The sequence below is a fragment of the Anabrus simplex genome, chromosome 1 (assembly GCF_040414725.1).
Source record: "Anabrus simplex isolate iqAnaSimp1 chromosome 1, ASM4041472v1, whole genome shotgun sequence".
Taxonomy (NCBI): Eukaryota; Metazoa; Arthropoda; class Insecta; order Orthoptera; family Tettigoniidae; genus Anabrus; species Anabrus simplex.
In genome coordinates this window covers 1,713,380,006-1,713,401,995 of record NC_090265.1, presented here as the reverse complement: position 1 = coordinate 1,713,401,995, position 21,990 = coordinate 1,713,380,006, and the positions used below count along the sequence as shown (strand labels likewise).

The 21,990-nt window shown below is 38.4% G+C and overlaps 1 protein-coding gene across 2 annotated transcripts in view; it reads right to left on the bottom strand.

Moving 5' to 3' along the window:
- Nucleotides 1–5,107: 5,107 nt before the first annotated feature.
- MFS3 (major facilitator superfamily transporter 3) overlaps nucleotides 5,108–21,990 on the bottom strand; it is a 353,439-nt gene continuing 336,556 nt past the window's right edge. For both annotated transcript variants that reach the window (XM_067138452.2, XM_067138451.2), the window contains exon 10: nucleotides 5,108–8,009. In XM_067138452.2, the coding sequence (XP_066994553.2) occupies nucleotides 7,845–8,009 (165 nt within the window). In that variant the 3' untranslated portion in view covers nucleotides 5,108–7,844. The remainder of the gene's footprint in view (nucleotides 8,010–21,990) is intronic.

Here is a 21,990-nt window from a genome sequence, read left to right as displayed (position 1 = left end):
GAGGAAGAAGACTACGGCCCACCAGGAGAGGGCCTTCCAGCTGCAACCCAGGGCTGCTCCCAGGACAGTAGTCAACCGAGGAGCCAATCAGGAGCGGACCTCAGCGGATAGCGGCAATCAGGTGAGATTGAAACATCCCCCTCAACAGCTCTTACAGTGTTTCCGCTGTTTGAGGTGGGGCCATCATCAGGTGAGCTGTGGGCTCCAAGTGAGATGCAACCGCTGTGGTGGTGATCACCATTACACGGCCTGCGCTACACATATGGAGCCGCCAGCGTGAGCCAACTGCGCGGGGGGCCACCTGGCCTCCCATCGCACTTGCCCTGTATACCGGGCATTGGCGCAGGCAGAGAGGAAGGAGGCCCGGCGTCATGACCCACCCCCATCCAGGAGGCCCCCGCCCAGGTGGGCTTGGCCTCATTCTCTGGGATTGGAGACTGGGTACGAGGGACCCCAAGGGAGTCGGGTGGTGCGACAGGCCCTAGTGGCTATTGCCACATGGTTCGGCAACCGGCAAGGCCTGCGCTAGCCACAGCAGTGCCCAGAAGGACTGATCCCCTGAATAACTGGACTGGCGAGGAATAATCTTATGACTTGTGCATGATACATACTCCTCACTAACACAACCTGGAAAAGTCCAGCCCACATCCTTGCATGTGCTACCTACAAAATGTCAGGTTTTACATGTAGGCATCTTTCTATTTCTGCCTATGTGGTTTTGTCCTGACCCTTACTACCCGATTACACCACTATTGATACCCACCACCATATCTGGCCTGGTAACATGCTGAGCATGGGGACAGGCAGATACTCCTGTAGTATCACACTTCCACTCCTCCCTGCTATCTTTCTCTTCTTAGAATTAATAACTTGTTGGAGGCCATGTATATTGAGTCGATGGTCACACAGGGGGAGCGGGCTTCGCACCTCCCCCCCAAAATAAAAAAATTTAAAAACAAGTCAGTCAGTCATAGCTGGGAGTCCAGTCTGACTCACCACGCTTCACCTTTACTCTGTTCGTCGAGACAAGCAATTTTTTCTTTTCCTATTTGTTTTACGTTGCACCAACACAGATAGATCTTATGGCGACGACGTCGAGACAAAGTGCTGTCCAAATCTATCTTCGAATTCTAAAAATCTTAGATTCTGTCCGTTGATTGGAACTTAGAATCTGTGCACGAGTAGAAACTCCAATTGAAATAATAACATTAAGTTATTTATTAGACCACCTAATCAATACAAAATCGTCTTGGATGATTTACATAAATTTGTTAGCTAATAGTGGGACATGTTTCGCCTTCTCTGAAGGCATCATCAGCCATAGTCTTAACCTTAAATTAAAAATAAGCGTCTAAATAACATGTAGTGATGAAATGAATTTTAAAATCTTGAAGAGATTTGAAGTAAAATAACATTAAAAATAACAATGATGGTTTGAAAATACAATGTGATGAGATACAATAGTGGAAGTATTAACAAAATTAACCTTAGAAGGCTGCTAAAATAAGTACAATGGAATAAAACAACAGATTGTTATACAACAAGTAGTAAGATTGCATAAAAGTAAAGTTGATAGTAATGGCGGTTATAATTAGACGATGGCGAAAAATCTTATGTAATCAAAGTAAAGAGGAGAGAGTAAAAGTCAAAGTTAGTCGAGAGATCCGAAGTTCATTATGATCTTGAAGATAAAGGATGAAAGTCAGATGCATATGGTGAAGTTGTAGAACACGTTGAGGATATGAAGTTGGTGAATAGAAGTTGAAGAACAGTTTCAAATAGGATCACTATGGACCATCTCAAAATTTGAAGTGATGTTCAAATGTTGTAAATTGTGAGTTTGTAGATACGCTAAATTCACGTTCACTAACCATAGCATTTACCCGATAACCAATTCATTAATGAAGCACGAAATAAAAATAGCCTACACAACAAAAAACACTAATCGCAATTTATTCTTCAATCACAACTCTATCAACATCACAGACAATAGTTACTCTGGATCAGGAATATACAGATTGAAATGCTCTACATGTAATTTTTCTTATGTTGGCCAAACTGGCCACAGCTTCTCTACCAGATACGCCGAGCATTACAATGCCCAAAAACACAACAAATTCTCCGCAATGGCCAACCATATGAGGGACACCGGGCATAAATTCACCACAATAGAACAAGACCTCCATATCCTAAAAAGAGTTGATAAAAGCAAACTCATGACAGAATATGAAAACTTATTTATTTTCCTCGACCAACATTTTAATAAAGATAAAAATCTAAATGACACTATTGATAAAAAAAGCCCCTTGTATGAACAGATTCTTATTTTATTACGAGAATCAACTTCCCTCACCAACAAATTCTTAAAAATCTTCAACCTCACATCAATTAGAGTTCCCACCTCCCCTACAGCTAATATACCCCCTCCCTTCCCCCCACCGCTAGTACCTCTAATTCAAATAAACCCATAGCCACACCCACCGGAACATCGCTCCCTCCAATAGCCTTACACCGTTACAACACGCGCAGTAATACACTCTCTTCCTTCCCTCCCACCAATAGCAGCCCCCCTCTAATAGTTACGTCAACGCAAACAGATCCCCCTCCAACACAAAACTTCAGTTATAACACACGTAGCAAGAAGTCTACTGTTGCAAATACTTCTTACTCATAATATTACAAGCTATCTTTGTCACCGTCAAGTGGTAAGTGCATACGATTCTACTTCAAGATTTTTCAAATATCTTTTCACACAATTAACTCTACGTTTCTTGCTTCCATTTACAGATTCCACTTGTATATGCTTTTTCAACTAGAATATCTACAAACTCACAATTTACAACATTTGAACATCACTTCAAATTTTGAGATGGTCCATAGTGATCCTATTTGAAACTGTTCTTCAACTTCTATTCACCAACTTCATATCCTCAACGTGTTCTACAACTTCACCATATGCATCTGACTTTCATCCTTTATCTTCAAGATCATAATGAACTTCGGATCTCTCGACTAACTTTGACTTTTACTCTCTCCTCTTTACTTTGATTACATAAGATTTTTCGCCATCGTCTAATTATAACCGCCATTACTATCAACTTTACTTTTATGCAATCTTACTACTTATTGTATAACAATCTGTTGTTTTATTCCATTGTACTTATTTTAGCAGCCTTCTAAAGTTAATTTTGTTAATACTTCCACTATTGTATCTCATCACATTGTATTTTCAAACCATCATTGTTATTTTTAATGTTATTTTACTTCAAATCTCTTCAAGATTTTAAAATTCATTTCATCACTACATGTTATTTAGACGCTTATTTTTAATTTAAGGTTAAGACTATGGCTGATGATGCCTTCAGAGAAGGCGAAACATGTCCCACTATTAGCTAACAAATTTATGTAAATCATCCAAGACGATTTTGTATTGATTAGGTGGTCTAATAAATAACTTAATGTTATTATTTCAATCTACATCATCAATACGGACCAAAAATGATATTTATTACATGTAATAGAAACTCCAATACGTGACAAGTCTTTATAATTGTGAAACTTAGTTTCTTACCACTTTACATTTGTGGAACTTAGTTTCTTAACAAGAAGTGTTGTAAATTTCAAATTGACACACTACAACATTATATTATTAACTGTGAAATTTCTTAAAACTCAGTCAGCTTATTTTCTTTCATTTATTAAATAGAAGTGATCATGAAAGTATTTAAACTTTTTTCACTACCATAAATGCAAGTGATTACTTATTACACAATTTATACTCGTGTGCTTCGACACAAGTGATTAACTCTGGGTAGAAGTGAACAATACTTAGTTCAAACTGAGTTGAATTTTGAACTGTGCATAATAATTGCTAATGTTATTTCTTCCTCGAAGTGATTAATAATTTATTAGTGCAATACAATACAATACAATACTGACAGCAGTGTCCGTTGGATAAACTCTTGTGCAGTCGTATATTTATTCTAGTGTCAAGTGCGACCATATTTCAGTGGAAAGCAACCACGAACTGTGCATAATATATGAACAGTCTTCAGTTTCGTTATTTCTAAAGCTTATGTCCATGAACTATGATTTATTTCTTTTCTAAATTTGATGCTATCCGCATCTTCATCTTTAAATAACATTTAAATTCTATCTACAAGGGATTAGTGAAGATCAACTTCATATTACGTCAATATTAAATCAAACATTGGTGTCAAATAAGTGTTGGGGACTGTGGAAATGTGGACAATCGTGTGAGTAATAAAACGTGTGATTACCCCGCAAGATCATCGGAAATCGCCAGAGACCGTCTAGAACTTCAGAGGTACGAGTTCGATCCCATGTCGGATCAACCTGGGTGTTCCAGCTCCATTCCATGGTGATGAACGAGACCTGCAGAATGAGTTCCAGTCCAGTTCAGCATGGTGACCTGGGAGTACGGGTTACCTGATAGATAATGTTGAAGACGACAAAAATCTACACCAAGGTGATACAATTCAACATGCATTTATTTGAATAAACTTCATTCTTTAAAAGAATTTTCAAGTTTTCTTGTAGACAGGACTCTTCCTCCTATACCAAGCCATAGCTATAATTTACCTGGAACTGCCCTGAGACATAACTTATGCGATTATAAATTAAATAGTAAATCCAGGCTATATTTTACTGGTACTGTATGGAAGAGTACATACATCATAATGAGGAGAATGTCGTCAATCTACATGCCAATTTAACACTGCCTTCTTGCACCACATTACCACAAAGTACTGTGAGGTGAGTATATGTCATTTGAACATTCAAAATGATTTACCTACCGTATCTCATATTTCACAGAGAGAGAGAGAGATATGTTATGACAACAGTCACGCGCCCTTAAACCTTGTTTTAGAGGTTGCAGATGATTGCAAAATGCTGCATTTCACACCACATGCTTAGGATTCTTGCTTGTTTTTCACCAGAAAGTTTGTAGAGATTGTCATTGGGAGGTTAGTTTTGAACTATGGCAGTGATCTCTTCTTTGGACATAGTTTCATTGCCTCATGTCATTGCTTTCCAGAAAACCATTGGTCCTTTATACTTAAATAATAGATTCATGATTTTAAACTGGTGTTGAAACAATATATATTTTAGTAATAATAATATTTACAACAATATAAAATAATATCAATGATTTCAACAATAAATTACTGATGATTAATGTTATTCACTAAAACAATAAAAGTGGTGTACTCTGGACTTGAAGGCCATAGTCGCATCTGTTTACCAGACTCTTGACAAGGCCTGGAATAGAGTGGACAATTTATTGTCAAAATGCAGCTACAGTCCAGAAAACAACACCTTTGCATTAGAGGCCTGCTGTGAAAGCCTTCACCATTACAATTTCTTATTTCATTATCACATGTCAATACTGTAAAAATATGTTCCTTTTTTTCATCCTATATAAATATTTAATGATATAAAACAAGGTCACAGTGAATATGTTCATCACAACAACTTGACCAATGCAAGTTGTAGATAAATATACTGTATATACTCGCCTATAACATCCCTCTTCACTTTTCAACTATTTTGTGGGGGGAGGGAATAACTGAGGAAAGAATAATCGCAAAAATTATTTCACGCAACAAGGCAGTGAGAGCAACTTTTCTGTTAATGGTAAAACCCACGCTCCTTACTAGATGCCGGATAACATGTTATCTAACGTTATTGTTAACTCTGGTCATTTATTAACTGCAGTAACTTATAAGTTCCTACACCTGGGCAACAACTGCACAAAACCATGTTCTTTGAGGCAAAGCTCCTGCAGAAGAACTCATGAAAAGTGGAAACTACATCAGATCCAACCGCGTCCTCCACCCACCTTTAGATGTGACCTGTGTGGCTGCATGTTTCATGTGAAGATCAGTCAACAGCGACATCCCCACAAAGCCAACAGACTTTAAGAAGAATTCCAGTAGAAAAATGTATTCTCATAAATGAGTGGTGGCAGACGATGAACCTTCTAGTGCAATGCCAGAGTGACCAGATATCCCTCTTTTCCTGAACATTTCCTACATTGTAGCCTTCTGTTTGACATCCGGTAGGAATTTCTACTCTCTCTCCTCACCCTAGATTTCTCAATGCCCTTCTGAGCTCTGCGCCCTACACAGCCACATGTTTTATGTAATTAGGAAGCATTCAGTACACCGATAGGAGTAAAATTGAGCAAAAAAACAAGTTTTACACCATCCTTCAAGTTGAATGTATTAGAATAAGCTGCAGAAAATGGAGTAAGAGCTCAAGTCATAAATAAGAAGTGCAGCTGTGTACAATTTGTTATTGGCATAACCAGAAAGATGAATTATTGGGAGCAAAGAAAACATCTACTTCTTTCCATGGTGTGAAGAAAGGAAAATATGAAAATATGGACATAAAATTTCTGGAGTGAGTTTGAGAGGCAAGAGACAATGGCAGTGCTGTAAATCATGAAATGATGCAGTTTAAAGCTCATGAAATTGCACGAAATCTTGGTATTTTGGGGAAGGATTTTAAAGCAAGTAGAGGTTGACCAGAATTCTTTATGCACAGGAATGGACTAAGTTTGCAGAGAAGGGCATCACTGTGCCAGCGGTTTCATCAGATTACACCGACAAAGTGATAGAATTTCACTGCTTTGCCGCAAGACTGCAGATAGAGTATCAGTTTCTCTTCTAAAATTGGCAATTTGCCAATCAGATGCCACTGTTCTTCGATATGCCATCAAATACCAAAATCAATGCAACCAGTGCATCACACATTCTAGTCAAATTTTCTGGAAATGAAAAATTACAATGCTCTGGGATGTTAGCAGCAGAAAGCTTCCACCGTATTGCATATGCAAAAGAAAACACTGCTGAAAGAGGATTTTCCCTGGGCCATATTTATGCAAGTTGGATGGAGGCTGAAATAATGAAGGACTGGTTGAAGACAGTGTGAGAACATCGACCAGGAGCCCTGCTAAACAAGAAGTCTATGATGGTGTTAGACAGCTTCCACAGCCATTTAGTTGAAGCTGTGAAAAATTAGATGAACATGTCTCAGACCTGTTCAGTCATCATTCTATGAGGACTTATTTCAATTTTACAGCCATTAGACATATCCATAAAAAAGCCATTCAAAGATCATGTTAGGAGCTTTTATGCAAGTTGGATGGTAAATGATAAGCACAAAATAAAAAAAGGTGGCAAAATCAAGTGACCATCCATTGAAGTAATCTGTGAGTCGATCATAAGTGCGTGGGGACTAATCACTCACTATATCATAAAAAAAATGTTTTAAGAAAACAGGAATTTCTTCTGGTTTGAATGGATTTGAAGAGCAAAATGTGGATTCGGACCAGCCATGTAATTATGAAAGCAGTGATCTGAAGCACACTTTCACAAAAGGTAAGAAGAAATTAATTTATATGTTATATTCAAATAATTTATAAAAGTCACTTGATAAATTAAAACCAAATATTTCATATTTCAGGCAGTTGCCGTATAATGACATTGTAACACTGCGCAGCCTTGAACTCCACACAGTGCTTAGTGATTACCATTCAGCTGTGGTAATGTAGGAGGGGGCTTGATACAAAATCGTTTAAATGTCCTAATACCCCATTTTTTGTAAATCAAGTATATATTTAAATAACTATTTTGTGTGTTTGTTTAAAATGTTCCTTTTTAAGCTTTTGAACCATGTCAACCTAAACTATATGTTGTGAAATCTTCACATATTATACCCTCCCCTATTTTGGAGTTGAAAATTAGGGGAAAAGGATGTTATTATAGGCAAGTAAATATGGTACATAAAAATTCCTGTCACATCCATCAAACTACATTTTATTCTTCTTTCTGTTGCTCTGTTGCAGTTTCTGGTCGATCAGCACTCTCTACCTTATTCCATGATTGCTCTTCTCCAGAAGCAAAAATTGTGTATTCAATGAACAGAACTACATAAATAGCAGCTGTTCCAAAGAAAATCTTTCGCCACTGCTGTACGCTAGACTGAAAAAGAAGAAAACAATTGTCATATTTATCAGTCTTAACTACTTGAGGAGCAACCAAACAAAACCACACATGTCCAAATATTAAATAATTTAAGCAGTAGTATTATTCGAATCAGTTTTCAACTGAAATCCAACTAAAATCAAACATATCCTCCCAATATTGAAAGTAAAGAAATATATAGAAATAAATGTGTGACTGGATTAAAGCCACTATATTTATTTATTTAATAATGCTGAGCTTTCTGTCAAACTGTATTGGCCTTCATCAGGCCATGTTAAGTTCTGTATCCGACAGTGAGCAAAGAAATTCTTCGAAGAACGTGGAAGTCATGACCGTACTATCATGACTCTCATGATAGTATCTCACATCCATCAAACTACATTTTATTCTTCCTTCTGCCGCTCTGTTTCAGTTTCTGGTCGATCAGCACACTCTACCTTATTCCATGATTGCTCTTCTCCAGAACCAAATCTATCATGACTTCCATGATCTTTGAAGAATTTCTTCGCTCACTGTCGGAGGCAGAACTTCACATGCCCTGATGAAGGCCAATGTAATTGGGTGGAAAGCTTGGCTTTATTAAATATATATATGTATAATGGCTTTAATCCAGTTACACATTTATTTATTTATTTATTTATTTATTAATATAATGAGCCAAGAAAACCTATGCTCATTAAAAATATATAGGTATGAACTAAGGGAGACATATCCTAGTGGTGGGCCCAAGCAAATGAGAACATGTCCAAAACACCAATCACATGCCAGGTAGTTGTCATGCAACTTCCCACCTCTTTATTACATACAGGAACAAGTTCTGAGCATAAACAAACAGTCCCATATGATTTGGACAAAACCACACATGTCCATGTTTACACATGCAATTATTTAGTTGTTATTGATTTTCAATTTATGCTAGTTATGTTGAGAGATTTCTTGTGTCATTAAAAAATGTGTAAAAAATTAAACATTCAAAAGCTCCTATCCAGTTGCTAAGCTGTTTTCCTTTCCTCCTGAAAGTCTGGATCTCATGGACAAGTTTTATTTTGCCAGGACATTCCCCACTTAATATTAAAACATACTGAAGGTGTAGCACACAAGAATAATAAATGATGTATTTTATCTGTGATGTTCACAAGTACTCATGTTGAATGTTTCCTGTCAGTCACCATCTTTTAATTCTTAATTTGATTTTTATTATCCACTTTACAGACTAAAAAGAGATGGTTCAACTTCAGTAACAACTTATATTGTCAGCCTATGACTGAACACATTAATTAACTCAGCAGTGTACAGATATCAGGTGAACGGCATCAGGAGACACCGGGAATATCACAACATAAAGGCCTGCAGTTCAAAATCTGTTTTAATGACCACCTCTTCACATTTTTAATTTTCATCATGTTTTTTAACAAAAACTTTCTAACAAGCACTTCATATTGTGTGTCTAATGATTTTAGTGTATTATATATATTTTACTGAGGATGACCCTATTCCAGGTCAAAACATGTCTATTTAAAATTTCATCTTAATTGGATGTACAATTTTGTAAAATTTGTAAAATGTTCACAAGAAGTTGTTTTCTACTCTGACAACAAGCGACATGTTGCTGCAGCTCCGATGTTGACATTGACAAGATATATACTTTGCCAATAAACTATTTTGAGAATTTGCTAAATTGTTCAATGTGAGAAGTACAGCTTCAATTCATGGAGTCTGTGAATATTATATGGGTGGAGGGAGTGGTAATTTTCCTGATGACATAAAACCTCCTCCGCCGGCCCCGTGGTGTAGGGGTAGCATGCCTGCCTCTTACCCGGAGGCCCCGGGTTCGATTCCCGGCCAAGTCAGGGATTTTTACCTGGACCTGAGGGCTGGTTCGAGGTCCACTCAGCCTACGTGATTAGAATTGAAGAGCTATCTGATGGTGAGATAGTGGCTCCAGTCTAGAAAGCCAAGAATAACGGCCGAGAGGATTTGTTGTGCTGACCACACAACACCTCGTAATCTGCAGGCCTTCAGGCTGAGCAGCGGTCGCTTGGTAGGCCAAGGCCATTCAAGGGCTGTAGTGCCATGGGGTTTTTTTTTTTTTTTTTTTTTTGAAAACAGTAGCTAGTTTGATGTTTATATCATTAGTTGGACTTCCACTTAGTGGATTTGACATGAAGGAGCAGTTTAAAAGAAAGGTTGGTCTCTTCAACATTGTCCAGCGTCTGCAGAAATATCTCACTAAGAAGGCATCTGGAAAATATTTTAAAGGTATTCCACATGTACATACAGTAATATATTATCATCATCATTAAGACTGTTGCCACAAAACAGTTCTATACCACCTATCTGATGACTGTTCTATTCATTGCTAAATAGATTTCCACTCCAGTGTCTTCTAAAATCTGTTTTATGAATGAATTTCTAAGGCTTCCCTGAGCTCAGCAATATAGCCTTCCACACTGGTCATTCATGAAGAATAATGTGAAGTGTCACCTCAATAGGAAAGACATTGTTTGCATAATTTTAGCAGAGATATAGTTTTCTAAACTCTATGTAAAATTTCAATATTTGCATTCTTATCTGTCCACACAACTTTAACACATTCTCGGGGTGAGTGATATGACTCGGTTTCTAAAGCTTACAGTAGTACAGTGGACGTTCAGCCTGTCTATTGTTCTGTATGAAACTAGACTTCGCTCGAACTATCTCACTCTTGATTGTTATGCATCTATTTTCCTCAGTAATTTTTTGACCTTAGCAGGTGAAGGTTTTAATTTGTTTGATTGTGGTGTATGAGGGCCATTCAAAAAGAAATAAGCCAGAGGCTATAAAATGAAAATCACTGAATGGATAATAATGCAATTGCCTGCAGAAGAAGGTGAGGTCCCTATAAGAGCACTAAGGTCCTAAACTCGCCGCTGGAGGGACATGGATGCACACCATGTGACGACAGAGCGAGCACATGCATACATTGATTGTCCACTGCACCCAGTCGTGCTGAAAACTCAGTGAAATGGAGGCTTCAAAAAGAAGAGCAAAGGGGTGTAGAGCATTTCCTGACAGCAGAAGGAGTGAAGGGAATGAAATTTCATCAAAGAATGGCACAAATGTACGGAGAGCACTGTATGTCCATTGCAAGGATCAAGGCATGACACAAGCGATTCAGGGAAGGGCACATGTTGTTGGCCAATGATACACGGTCTGGAATATCATACCGCATCACCGATGACATTGTCCAGCAGGTGGATGCCCTCATTGTGCGAGTTACAGTGGCAGCCATTGCCGCAGAGGTTGGAGTGAGCACTGGAAGTGTTCACGCCATCATTAAGGACAGACTGAAATTTCACTAAAAGTACTTTACAGTATTCAACTAGCATAGGAAGCATGTCAATGGACCTCTCTCTTGAACATGTGCTGCGCTGTGTGACGAGTGGTCGCTGGAGACGAGACATGATGTCATCACTTCGAACCCGAGTCAAAATGACAAAGTCTCCAATGGAAGCATACAGGGTCGTCGCCACCAAAAAAATCCAAGGTGAGCTAAAGAAGGCTCTGAGAGGCAAACGATTTACCTCGGACACTGACGTCAAGCAGTATGTTCGGAACTGGTTCATAACTCAGCCCCGGGAATTTTATGAGATGGCCATTCGCCGCCTTGTGTCGCAGTGGGACAAGTGCCTCGACAGTGCCGGGCAATACTTTTGAAATAACGAAGCAGGTTTTCATTTTATAGCCACAGACTTTCTTTCTGAACATCCCTTACATGTCATTAACTGCAAAATCTTTGGAGATTGTGAAATGACATTCATTTGATCTCTGGGGCGTTAATCTTCAACCCAAAGCTTTTCACATTAGATGCAATCAGGATATCATGGACTGGATGGAAGTTGAACTTCATGCTAATACCCTATAGCCTAATTGTTAGCAAACTTATTGTTTCTTATCAGATTTCCTAAAGCATTTAAGAGGACTGGTGAGAGGTGACATTGGTGGGTACTGGGTACAAATGATCTTCCTTAATTGGAATAACAGTTGTCTGACCATTGTGATAAGTTGTTTTTCTATGCCTCTTTCAGAGCAGTGGGAACAGACTGTGTCAGGCTACTCTGTCAAAAGCCTTTTCGTACCTATAGAACAGACATAGATTATACACTGAGCCTATAGTATAGTTGTGGAAAATCCAATCAAAATTTTTACTGGAGTTTGATTGATAATCAAGGTTTGTTTGATTGACAGTCTTTCTATTTAAGCTGTACAAACAAAAATTATCGTGATTGAACACCAATTTTTCATCAGATTTGACCAGTAAATTTATGCTGATCAAGCACTTACATCTCAAATGGGTGGTAACAGTGATTATTGTTTCAAGAAGAATACAACTGGACAACTATTTTCTATTAATCATAGGAAAAATTGGAAGGGGTCTAAACTTCAAAAAATGAAGGTATTGGCCAATGAAAGACAAGGCCCATGAAGGGCATAAAAATGAGACTCGCTAGACCTCGCAACCTAACATATTCAGGTCAGGAGTTGACCAAGGGAGGATGGGTAAGATGAAAGTGAGGAGTCTGGCACGAGTAAGAGGAAACAAAGCCAGGGCTCAGCTAACGGCCCTGTGGTCGCCAACTAACACTCCCAAGTTAAGAGCCCGTTTTACTCACCTCTTATGACAGGCAAGGGATACTGTAGATATTATTCTACCACCCTCACCCACGAGGGGATTTGAATTCAAAGGTTTCAATGGCAGCATAATGCATAATAAATTCAAGCTTGTGTCCAAGATGCATTTATATTATAAATCATGTCATATTCTGTTATCTGTAGGTATAATCATTCACCTCAATTGGTTTTGAAGGTCCATCTTAGAAGTCCACAATAGTAGCAACATTGGAGAAGCTGGAGTTCGAAACAATGCAGCTGGTTGAAGTGGCATCCCAGTACCCAGGATTATTAAATGTAAAAGGTATTTGTCCATAACTAGGAGCATATATCTGATGTGGCATCTGTTCTCCATGTTAGGAGTGGCCTAAACTCTTGCTGACGGTAGCTCTAAAATGCGTGACGCCAGGCTGTGGCAACAAGCCAGTTGGTAACTCTGTTGCAACCCACTGGATCATGTTTACATCAGTTTTTTTTTTCTTTCAAGAAATGAAATTCATATAGTTTAATATAATGTTCATTAAATAATCTATATAAGATCATAACTTGTTCTATTGAGCAGGTGGAGATCTTATGCTTTACTTTAAATACATCAGTTTTGTCAAATAATACTGGGGTGTCCTCCAGAAGTGACATGCATTGGCCTCGCCCGACTGCCTTGACAAATGAATGAGAGCTATTGGTTCAAGGGCGGAACCAACTAAAGAAATTAACCTAACACACACAATATTTATGCATCACCACACTCAACATTGGGACTCTTACTGGATACAGCCATGAACTTACAGCAATGCTAAAAGAATAGAAAGTGGACATTGCATGCATGCAAGAAACACATTGGAAAGACCAGAAATCTCATGACATTAGAGATGGCTTTAAACTGATCTATCATGGTATATCCAAGAGGAATGGTGTTGCCATCACTATTTGCGCCAGCCTGCGAGATCGAGGTGCTAAGGTCCATCGCTCTTCAGATAGGATTATGTCAATTACAATCGACATTGAATCCTCTCGACTTCATGTCTTCTCTACACATGCGCCACAGTCTGGCTGTGATGCCCTAGAAAAGGAACTGTTTTGGCAGGAGCTACAAGATCATATTTAAGCATGTCCCAAGATGAGTTTCCACTTCTCTGTGGTGATCTTAATGTGTAGGTTGGTCACACCAAGGATGGTTATAGCTGCCATGGTGCTAGTAGCTATGGTATCCAAAATGATGATGAAACTTAAATTTTGCATCTTGCTGAAGCATATTGGTAACTGGAAATACATTTTTCCGAAAAGTGCTTTGACTACCTCATCACCTACACCAGTGGTGTCTATAGCAGCCAAATTGACTTTATCCTTGTTCAACGCCGTTATCTCCAAGTATATGAAGGTAATACAATCTGACAGCATAGCCCCTCATCATAAGCTGCTCACTTGAGGATCTCTAAATGTTGAAGAAGTGGACGGATAAATGCCCTGGAAAAGATCGAGTGGTGGAAGCTTAAAAACCTAAAGGAGACCCTAGCAGGCAGTATAAATTCCTTCCATCAATCCAAATGCAATACTGACAACATGTCGACCACATTCTGCAGATCTGTCACAACACCCACCAAAGCAATCTTGGGTACAACAAAAGCTAGTTCCCACCATATTGACAAGCAAATGTGGTTATGGACAGTCCAAGTCAAGAAAAGATGCATGAAAAGAAGAAGGCATATAGAAAGTGGGTTTCACAAAAGACTCCAAAAAACAGGGAAAGATATGACATAGCCAAATGTGAGGCTAAGAAAGCCATCTCTGAAGCTAGGCACAGTCACTATAATGACCTGTATACAACACTGGACTCAAACAAAGGTGAGAAAACTATCTTCTGGCTGAACAAAGCTAGAATAAAGTCAGCACAGTATATTGAGCACTATCTGTGCATAAAAGGCAACAATAGTCAGCGATTACAGGTGGGAAATAGATTTTGTTGTATCCAAGATTGCTTTGGCAGTTGTAGTGCCAGATCTGCAGAATGTGGTCCACATGTTGTCAATATTGCATTCGCATCGATGAAAGGAAAATTTATACTGCCTGCTAAGGTCTCCTTTAGGTTTTTAAGCTTCCACCACTCAATCGTTTCTGGGGCATTTATCCGTCCACTTCCTCAAATGTTGACAACTACACTTTGAAGAGATTTCCAACACTGATGTTCCCGCATCTTCCTATTGAACCACACCCCTCCCTTACCAATAATATACGACATAATACAATACGCACATCGGGAGATTCGAGACATGGACCACAACTAGGAAAGGCCAAAAACCAGCCCTAAACTGGAAACATCCCTCATTAACAATGCACAACAGGGATGTGACTAACTACTAGCAATAAAATTCAAATAAAATTTAAATGAGGGTTTATTAATATAATAAGATTTCAAAGAAAAAGAAAATTAAGCCACCAATAGAAAAAAAAAAGGATACATACTTGTGTTCATTTGGTTCAGTCGAAGTAATAACATAAATGCGTGAGAACAGCATTTCTCAAACACCAAAATTAATATTTAATTTACGATGTGTTCACCGTCTCAATTATAATTTCACTACATAATTAGCTAATCTGAAAACAATCCACATGGATTTGTTTGGTCGTTCTTTCCACGAGATTAATTACATTGTTTTACATACGCGTCCATCAAACTCCATCATCATCTCGACAACAATGGCTATAGAAAGATAAGATCCCCAAGCATCCCGGAGAAGAAACACAGAGCAGATATAATAAAGGAATGCAGGTATCAGGATGGCCAAGAGAGAAAACATCACTGGACCAAAGAACAATAGTCAAATCCAAAGAGAATCACAGGCATGCGCATCACCTGAATTTAAGTAAACAAACATGGCGGCCTCATGGGCAAGCAAATGGTCAAAACAGAGACCAAGGCGAAATAATTAACACCGTACCAAGAAACAAACACAAGGTATGGAAACAAGATCAAAAGGAAAAATTAAACTGACTGATACATCATCTTTTTACTCCCCACACTCACAAACACACACCCAAACATTCGGACATTGCTGGTATTGGCCAACAATGCGAGCAGTAGCTCCATTCAATAAGTTGGTACAAACTCATGTAGTATGACTCTCATGGTCACAAACAAAGGTCTCACATGTCAGAGTAACGTGCATGACGCAAATATTTCATCAACAGGATAATAAGGACCCATTGGTCACACTTAAGTCCACCAGCTTACGCACTCCATACGACGCGAATGGATCTCCGCATCAACACACAGGGCATATATTCATTTCATGGCAAAATACATTAGAATGCAGTGCGCATAAATAGAATTGATCAGAGACCCAGTTACTCACATCTCACCATCACAATAACAGCAACAAACATGTGGTCCATTCACGCCACAGAGCAGAAAGACGCATATCAATCAGCTATGATTAAAAGCACAAGAAAACCATGAGATAATCATAGGACCAATATAAATACAAGGATCACCATACCTGCAATATCAGCCATCAGATTAAAAAGAAGGATGGCAGTATAGGCTGAGTTTAAATTGACTAAATACCCATCTGTAGCTCAGAAAAGCCACTCCGATCTGCATGGAGTCCATTTTTATTCCTCTCTCATAACCACAAGAAACATTTGAGTCAAAGAGATAAAGTTACAGACTCGCCGGAAAGAATGACCCTCTGTGTTCACAACTGAGGGTGCTGCCCTCTGTAGTACAACCTTGGAAATAGTTAAGTCAATCAAGCTAAAGCTGATACAAGCTCTGAGCAATACGGGAGACATAGCTTTTTACGAACATGCTATATTAGCATGTCTCACTATCCAATAGCATGTCTTGTCTTACACAACATGTCTGACGAAGTCACCAGCACCACCAGGAGTATGAAGAACCAAAATTTTCAGGACCAGATGACCTTCCAGCAGACTTATGGAAGTCGTAGGAATTGAAAGAACCCGTCATCAACTGAATGACCAACATTTTCAGTGCCATAGTTGACTCTGGTTCTGTTCCAAGTGGCCGGGCTGCAAGTATCACTGTGCCTATCTTTGAGCAAAAAGGTGATCCAGTAGAATGTGCAAATTGCCATCCAGTTAACCTCCTGTCACACACAATGAAGATTTTTGAGAGAATCCTCGATCAACGAGTGCTTGACATCGTCACCATTAGTACAAACCAATGCACCTTCATCAAGGGTGCAGAAATATCTGATGCAATCTTTGCTGCCAGAATGCTAATTGAAAAGCACCGAGAGAAACAACAGCCACTGCATATTGCCTTCCTTGATCCTGAAATGGCTTTCGACTGTGTTCCACATTGTATGATCTGGTATGCACTTTGCGACCATGGTATACCAGAAATGCTTATCAATTGAATCAGGATGCTATATATGAAAACTTTAAGTTGTGTACATTGTGCTGTCTGCACCTCAGAGATCTTCTCAGTGAAAGTCAGTGTGCATCAACCCTCTCCACTGTCTCCATTGCTTTTTATCCTCATCATGGATGCAATGTGTGCTGCAAGAGTTGATATATTTGGCCTTCTTCAAGTAAAGTTTGGATAATTTAAAATTGTATTACATTTTATCATCAAATTTGTGGGACACCCTGGACTGCATTTGCCGATTTTTCTGGGACTTGCACAAGGTAAAAGCTTTGAGAAGTTTCCAGGACAAGACGACAAGCATCAAACTAAACATTTAAATTTGATTGGTTTAAACCAATTGAAAGGTACCTCCTATGCAATCATTGGTCATTAATTTTTCTGTGCCATTTCCTGTTGCACCACCCACCGCCGGCTACCTTCGGGAAGCGCATCGCAGCATGGTTTACTTCTGTCTTTGGCATCGTGTAGAGCAGAAGTGTTGTCCGAGAGCTCTGTACTTCATGGGAGCTTTGCCTTCTCTTGCGGTAAGCAAATCTTAAATTTCATAATGTAACATTATTTTATTTTATTTCAAGTAATAATAATAATAATAATAATAATAATAATAATAATAATAATAATAATCATCGTCTGGCCTCAGCTACCATGTGCAGACATTTCAATTTGCTGCCATCTGGCTGTCTGCTTGTCAATTTTGACGTTTCCGTTTTACTCTAGACCTACTAGACGGCAGACAGAGTAAACCAGATCTCTCTTGGGCGTCTGTGGCTGAGATTTTAATGAATTTTGTCGGGTAAACACCAAATGTGTCACCAGAGATCTTTTATATGCTAAAATTATATGCCATGGAGTGTCAAATGGACTTTTTTCTGCCCTTAAAAATCCGACTATCTCTGCTAGGTTTGAACCCACTATTTTGGGATCCGGAGGCCGACACTCTACCACTGATCTACAGAAGCAGCTTTATTTCAAGTTTTAATTTGTCACAGGAGTTTACCTGTTGATCCTATCAGAAATCAATTGTAATTTATGATGGTGTAAAGATGTCTAACAGTTTTGTACTTTAAATGAAACTTCTCACCAAGTTTAATCTCAGTAAATCTGCTTCATTTGGAATTATTTTCCTTTGACCTGGTGGTTTTTTTTTTTTTTTTTTTTTTTTTTTTTTGTGAGGGTGGTCGCTTCATATTACAAGAACTTTTCATGAAGACTAGTATCGGTAAGATACAAAATGCAACTTCATTTCATCGAGGTTTGTATTTCTATTTTGTGTTTATGCTACCGGTAGTGTTCCTTATTTCCTTTTCTTTTATATTTTTTATAATAAATAGGTGTTAACTAAATTATTCTTTGAAGTTTCAGCCATTAAAATCCTTCAATCAACAAAATTGTAGGGTTCCTTCCATTGTCCACATCCTCCTGTTAGCTTCCATGTATTATACCTTACTTAATTTTGATGTTATGATATGGTTTTAACTATTCTAAATTTGATAATGTTCTAAATGCTTTGTTGTCTTAAAACTATTTTATTAAGCCACCAATTGCTGCTACAATGGACACAGTCACACGCACCTGCAAAGAAGTGTCCATTGGAGACTCGTATATGCAGATGATTACAAACCATTACTCTCACTCTTGTTCCGTATTGAAAACAGCTATCTCACTAAGTATACAAAAGAAGTTTTTCATTACCCCACCTATTCAATACAATTAATCCCACGGTTCTGTGGTTAAATGAACATAGAAATTACTAGATTTAATGGGACATGTTTTGCCCTTCCTTTATTGGGCATCATCAGCCTTATATAATCTTAAAACAAGCTTTAGTTTGAGGACATTATCAATTATAAGAATTGAACTGTTGATTTCTTAAAAGTATCGACACTGTGGAATCATTTTTATACAAATTAAAAATATTGAGACATAACATATAAAACACATGCTAAAATTACTTTAAACAATTTAAAATGTTCATCTAAAAATAAAAGAATTTTGTGTCATACTAATTCTAAAAATAACACATGTCGGACACGGAAATGGATCCTCTTCATAAAATGTTTGAACATACAACGTGTGTTCCATAAGTAATGTGACCAATTTTTTCTGACGCAATTGTACACCACAGCGTGTTCTAACCTGCTGGGCTAGGTGGAGGGGGGTGTTAGCTTCAAACGCTCTTTGTCTCATTCAACAGCGAGCTGCCGGAGAGTCAGGACATGCGTTTCCGTCAAGCCCGTTTTGAGTTCATGTAACACAGCACAATGGATCATTCTGTAGAGCAATGGTACGCTATCAAATCTTGCGTTAAACTTGGGAAGTCCGCCACCGAAACATTTCCATTGCTTCAGCAGGCCTTTGGGACTGATTGCTTGTCCAAATCACAAGTTTTCCGATGGCACAAGTTGTTCATGGAGGGCCAAGAGGAGATCACCAACGAACCTCGCAGTGGACGTCCATCAACCTCACGAGTCGACGAAAATATGACGTGTGTGCGCGATTGTTTGAACTCTGACAGATGACTGAGCCTTCAATTGATAGCACAAACTCTAAACATGGCAAAAACAACCATTTTCCGCATTGTGACCAAAGATTTGAACATGAGAAAGGTGTGTGCCAAACTGGTCCCAAAAGTGTTGACTGACGAACAAAAGGACACGCGAGTGCTTCGGAGCCGAGAAATGTTGGAAATGTGTGAAAATGATCCTAACTTTTTTAACTCAGTTATCACTGGTGATGAGTCATGGATTTTTGAGTATGACCGTGAGACAAAAAGGCAGAGTTCAGAGTGGCACACCACATCGTTGCCCCATCCCAAGAAGGCACGCATGAGCAAGTCCAGGATCAAAACCATGCTCATTGTCTTCTTTGACATCAGAGGCATTGTCCACCACAAATTTGTATCTACTGGGACTACAGTGAACTCAGCTTTCTACTTGGAAGTGCTCAAAAGACTGAAAAGGAGGGTCTCGCGCTGCCGAAGCGACATCAAGGACACGTGGAAAGTTCATCACGACAATGCGCCGAGTCACAGCGCCTTCATTGTCAACAACTTCCTGGCCAGGACCAACACCCCAGTGGTTCCCCAGCCTCCCTACAGTCCTGACCTGGCTCCCACTGACTTTTTTGTTTCCTCAGTTAAAAGGAGTCATGAAAGGAAAACATTGGAACATGATTGAAAGAATCCAGGTGCATGTTACATCGACTCTAAAGGACATTCCGGAAAAGGCCTTCCAGGCATGGAAACACCGCCTCCAGAAGTGTATCAACACAAGAGGGTGCTATTTTGAAGATTTTTTATTTGTATGAATATATTCAATAAATGCTTTTTTATGAATTTGGTCGCATTATTTATGGAACGCATCTTGTACACATCACTTGGGGATCAAATTATCAAACCCAAGACTTCAGTAGACAAGAATGGTAAGAAAAAACACAAAAGCTGAGGCTGAATTCTGTTTTTTATGAACAACACAGGAGCTAAAAATACATGGCCAAAAATAAGGCGAATTGGTTAAAATTATCTTATCATGTTGAGTAAACAAAAATCATCGTATGATAACTAATGCAAGAAGACATTGAAACGTTGGTTAAAGTCGCTGCTGAGATGAATTTATCCGAGTATTTGATGGGTTTATATGATAGTCTTATGAAAATGTGGTCCCTCTTGAAGTTGTAGAAATTCAAGGAAAAGAACATGGTTACTCTGTAATGAAACAAAAAACGAGTTCGGCGGTGTGTGATTAGATCGTGTGTGAATTCCTAAGAGTTATTTGCTATGTAAAACGGCTACTTACTCATTCACTGTAAACTATCTCTGTCTTAATGTGTAAGCAGCGTTAGTCTGTTTGGAGTTCCTACTTCTAGTGTTGTATCGATGCGGTAGAGGTGGTGGGGAATGCTGAGGGGAAGCAGAGGTAGGTGGAACATTACATGCCGATGTTGATATGGAAGGGGGAGTTGTTTGGAGGAGCAAGTGTAGGATTAGTATTTGGTGAGATAAGGGAGTTTTTAATTTAAAGGATTTAAATACTCGTGGGACTCTATTATGGTTTGGGTTGACTGTTTTTAATAACTTAGGCATTAAAGTATATAGGGGACTTCTGAATTCCGTGTCATCGTTAATATTTCGATCTTTATTATATGTCTTGTCCAGAAAAATATACATATTCTCTAATTCATTTAAGAGTTTACCTCTGCTTGTATTCCTGATTATTGTGAGATCCTTTTCAATAGAAGTGAAAGGGTGACTAGTTTCCTTCATATGCATACTCATTGCTGAACATTTATTGTGTTTTTCTGCATTGAAGTGTTCCATGTACCTTATGTAGAAGCTTCGTCTAGACTGTCCAACATACAAAATTCCACATTGAGAACATGTTAATCTGTAGACTCCTGAAACTGAATACCTATTATTATTATTATTAATTTTATTATATTTGAAGAATATATTTTGAGTTGTGTTGAGTGTTCTAAAAGCTAGGTTCATATTACATTTGTTGAAAGTGTTAGCAATTTGGTGGACAACTGGACTACTATATGTGAAAGTGGCGTATTCAGTTCTTTTAGGTTTGTCAGGTATAAGATTTGTGGATAACTTGTTCTTGATTTTATGAATTAAGCGGTTTACCATTTCGACCTTAAAACCATTAAGCTTGAAAGGTTTCTTATGTAGTTTAACTCAGTCTTTATACTAGTAGCAGAAAGTGGGATTCTTAATGCTCTATATATTAAATTATGAAGAGATGCCTGTTTCTGAGAACCAGGGTGTAATGAGGAGTTATTTATGGTTACACCTTTGATTTCCAAATATATAGAAGCCAACACATTTGTCTGTAACCATAAATAACTGCTCATTATACCCCGGTTCTCAGAAACAGGCATCTCTTCATAATTTAATATATAGAGCATCAAGAATCCCACTTTCCCCTACTAGTATAA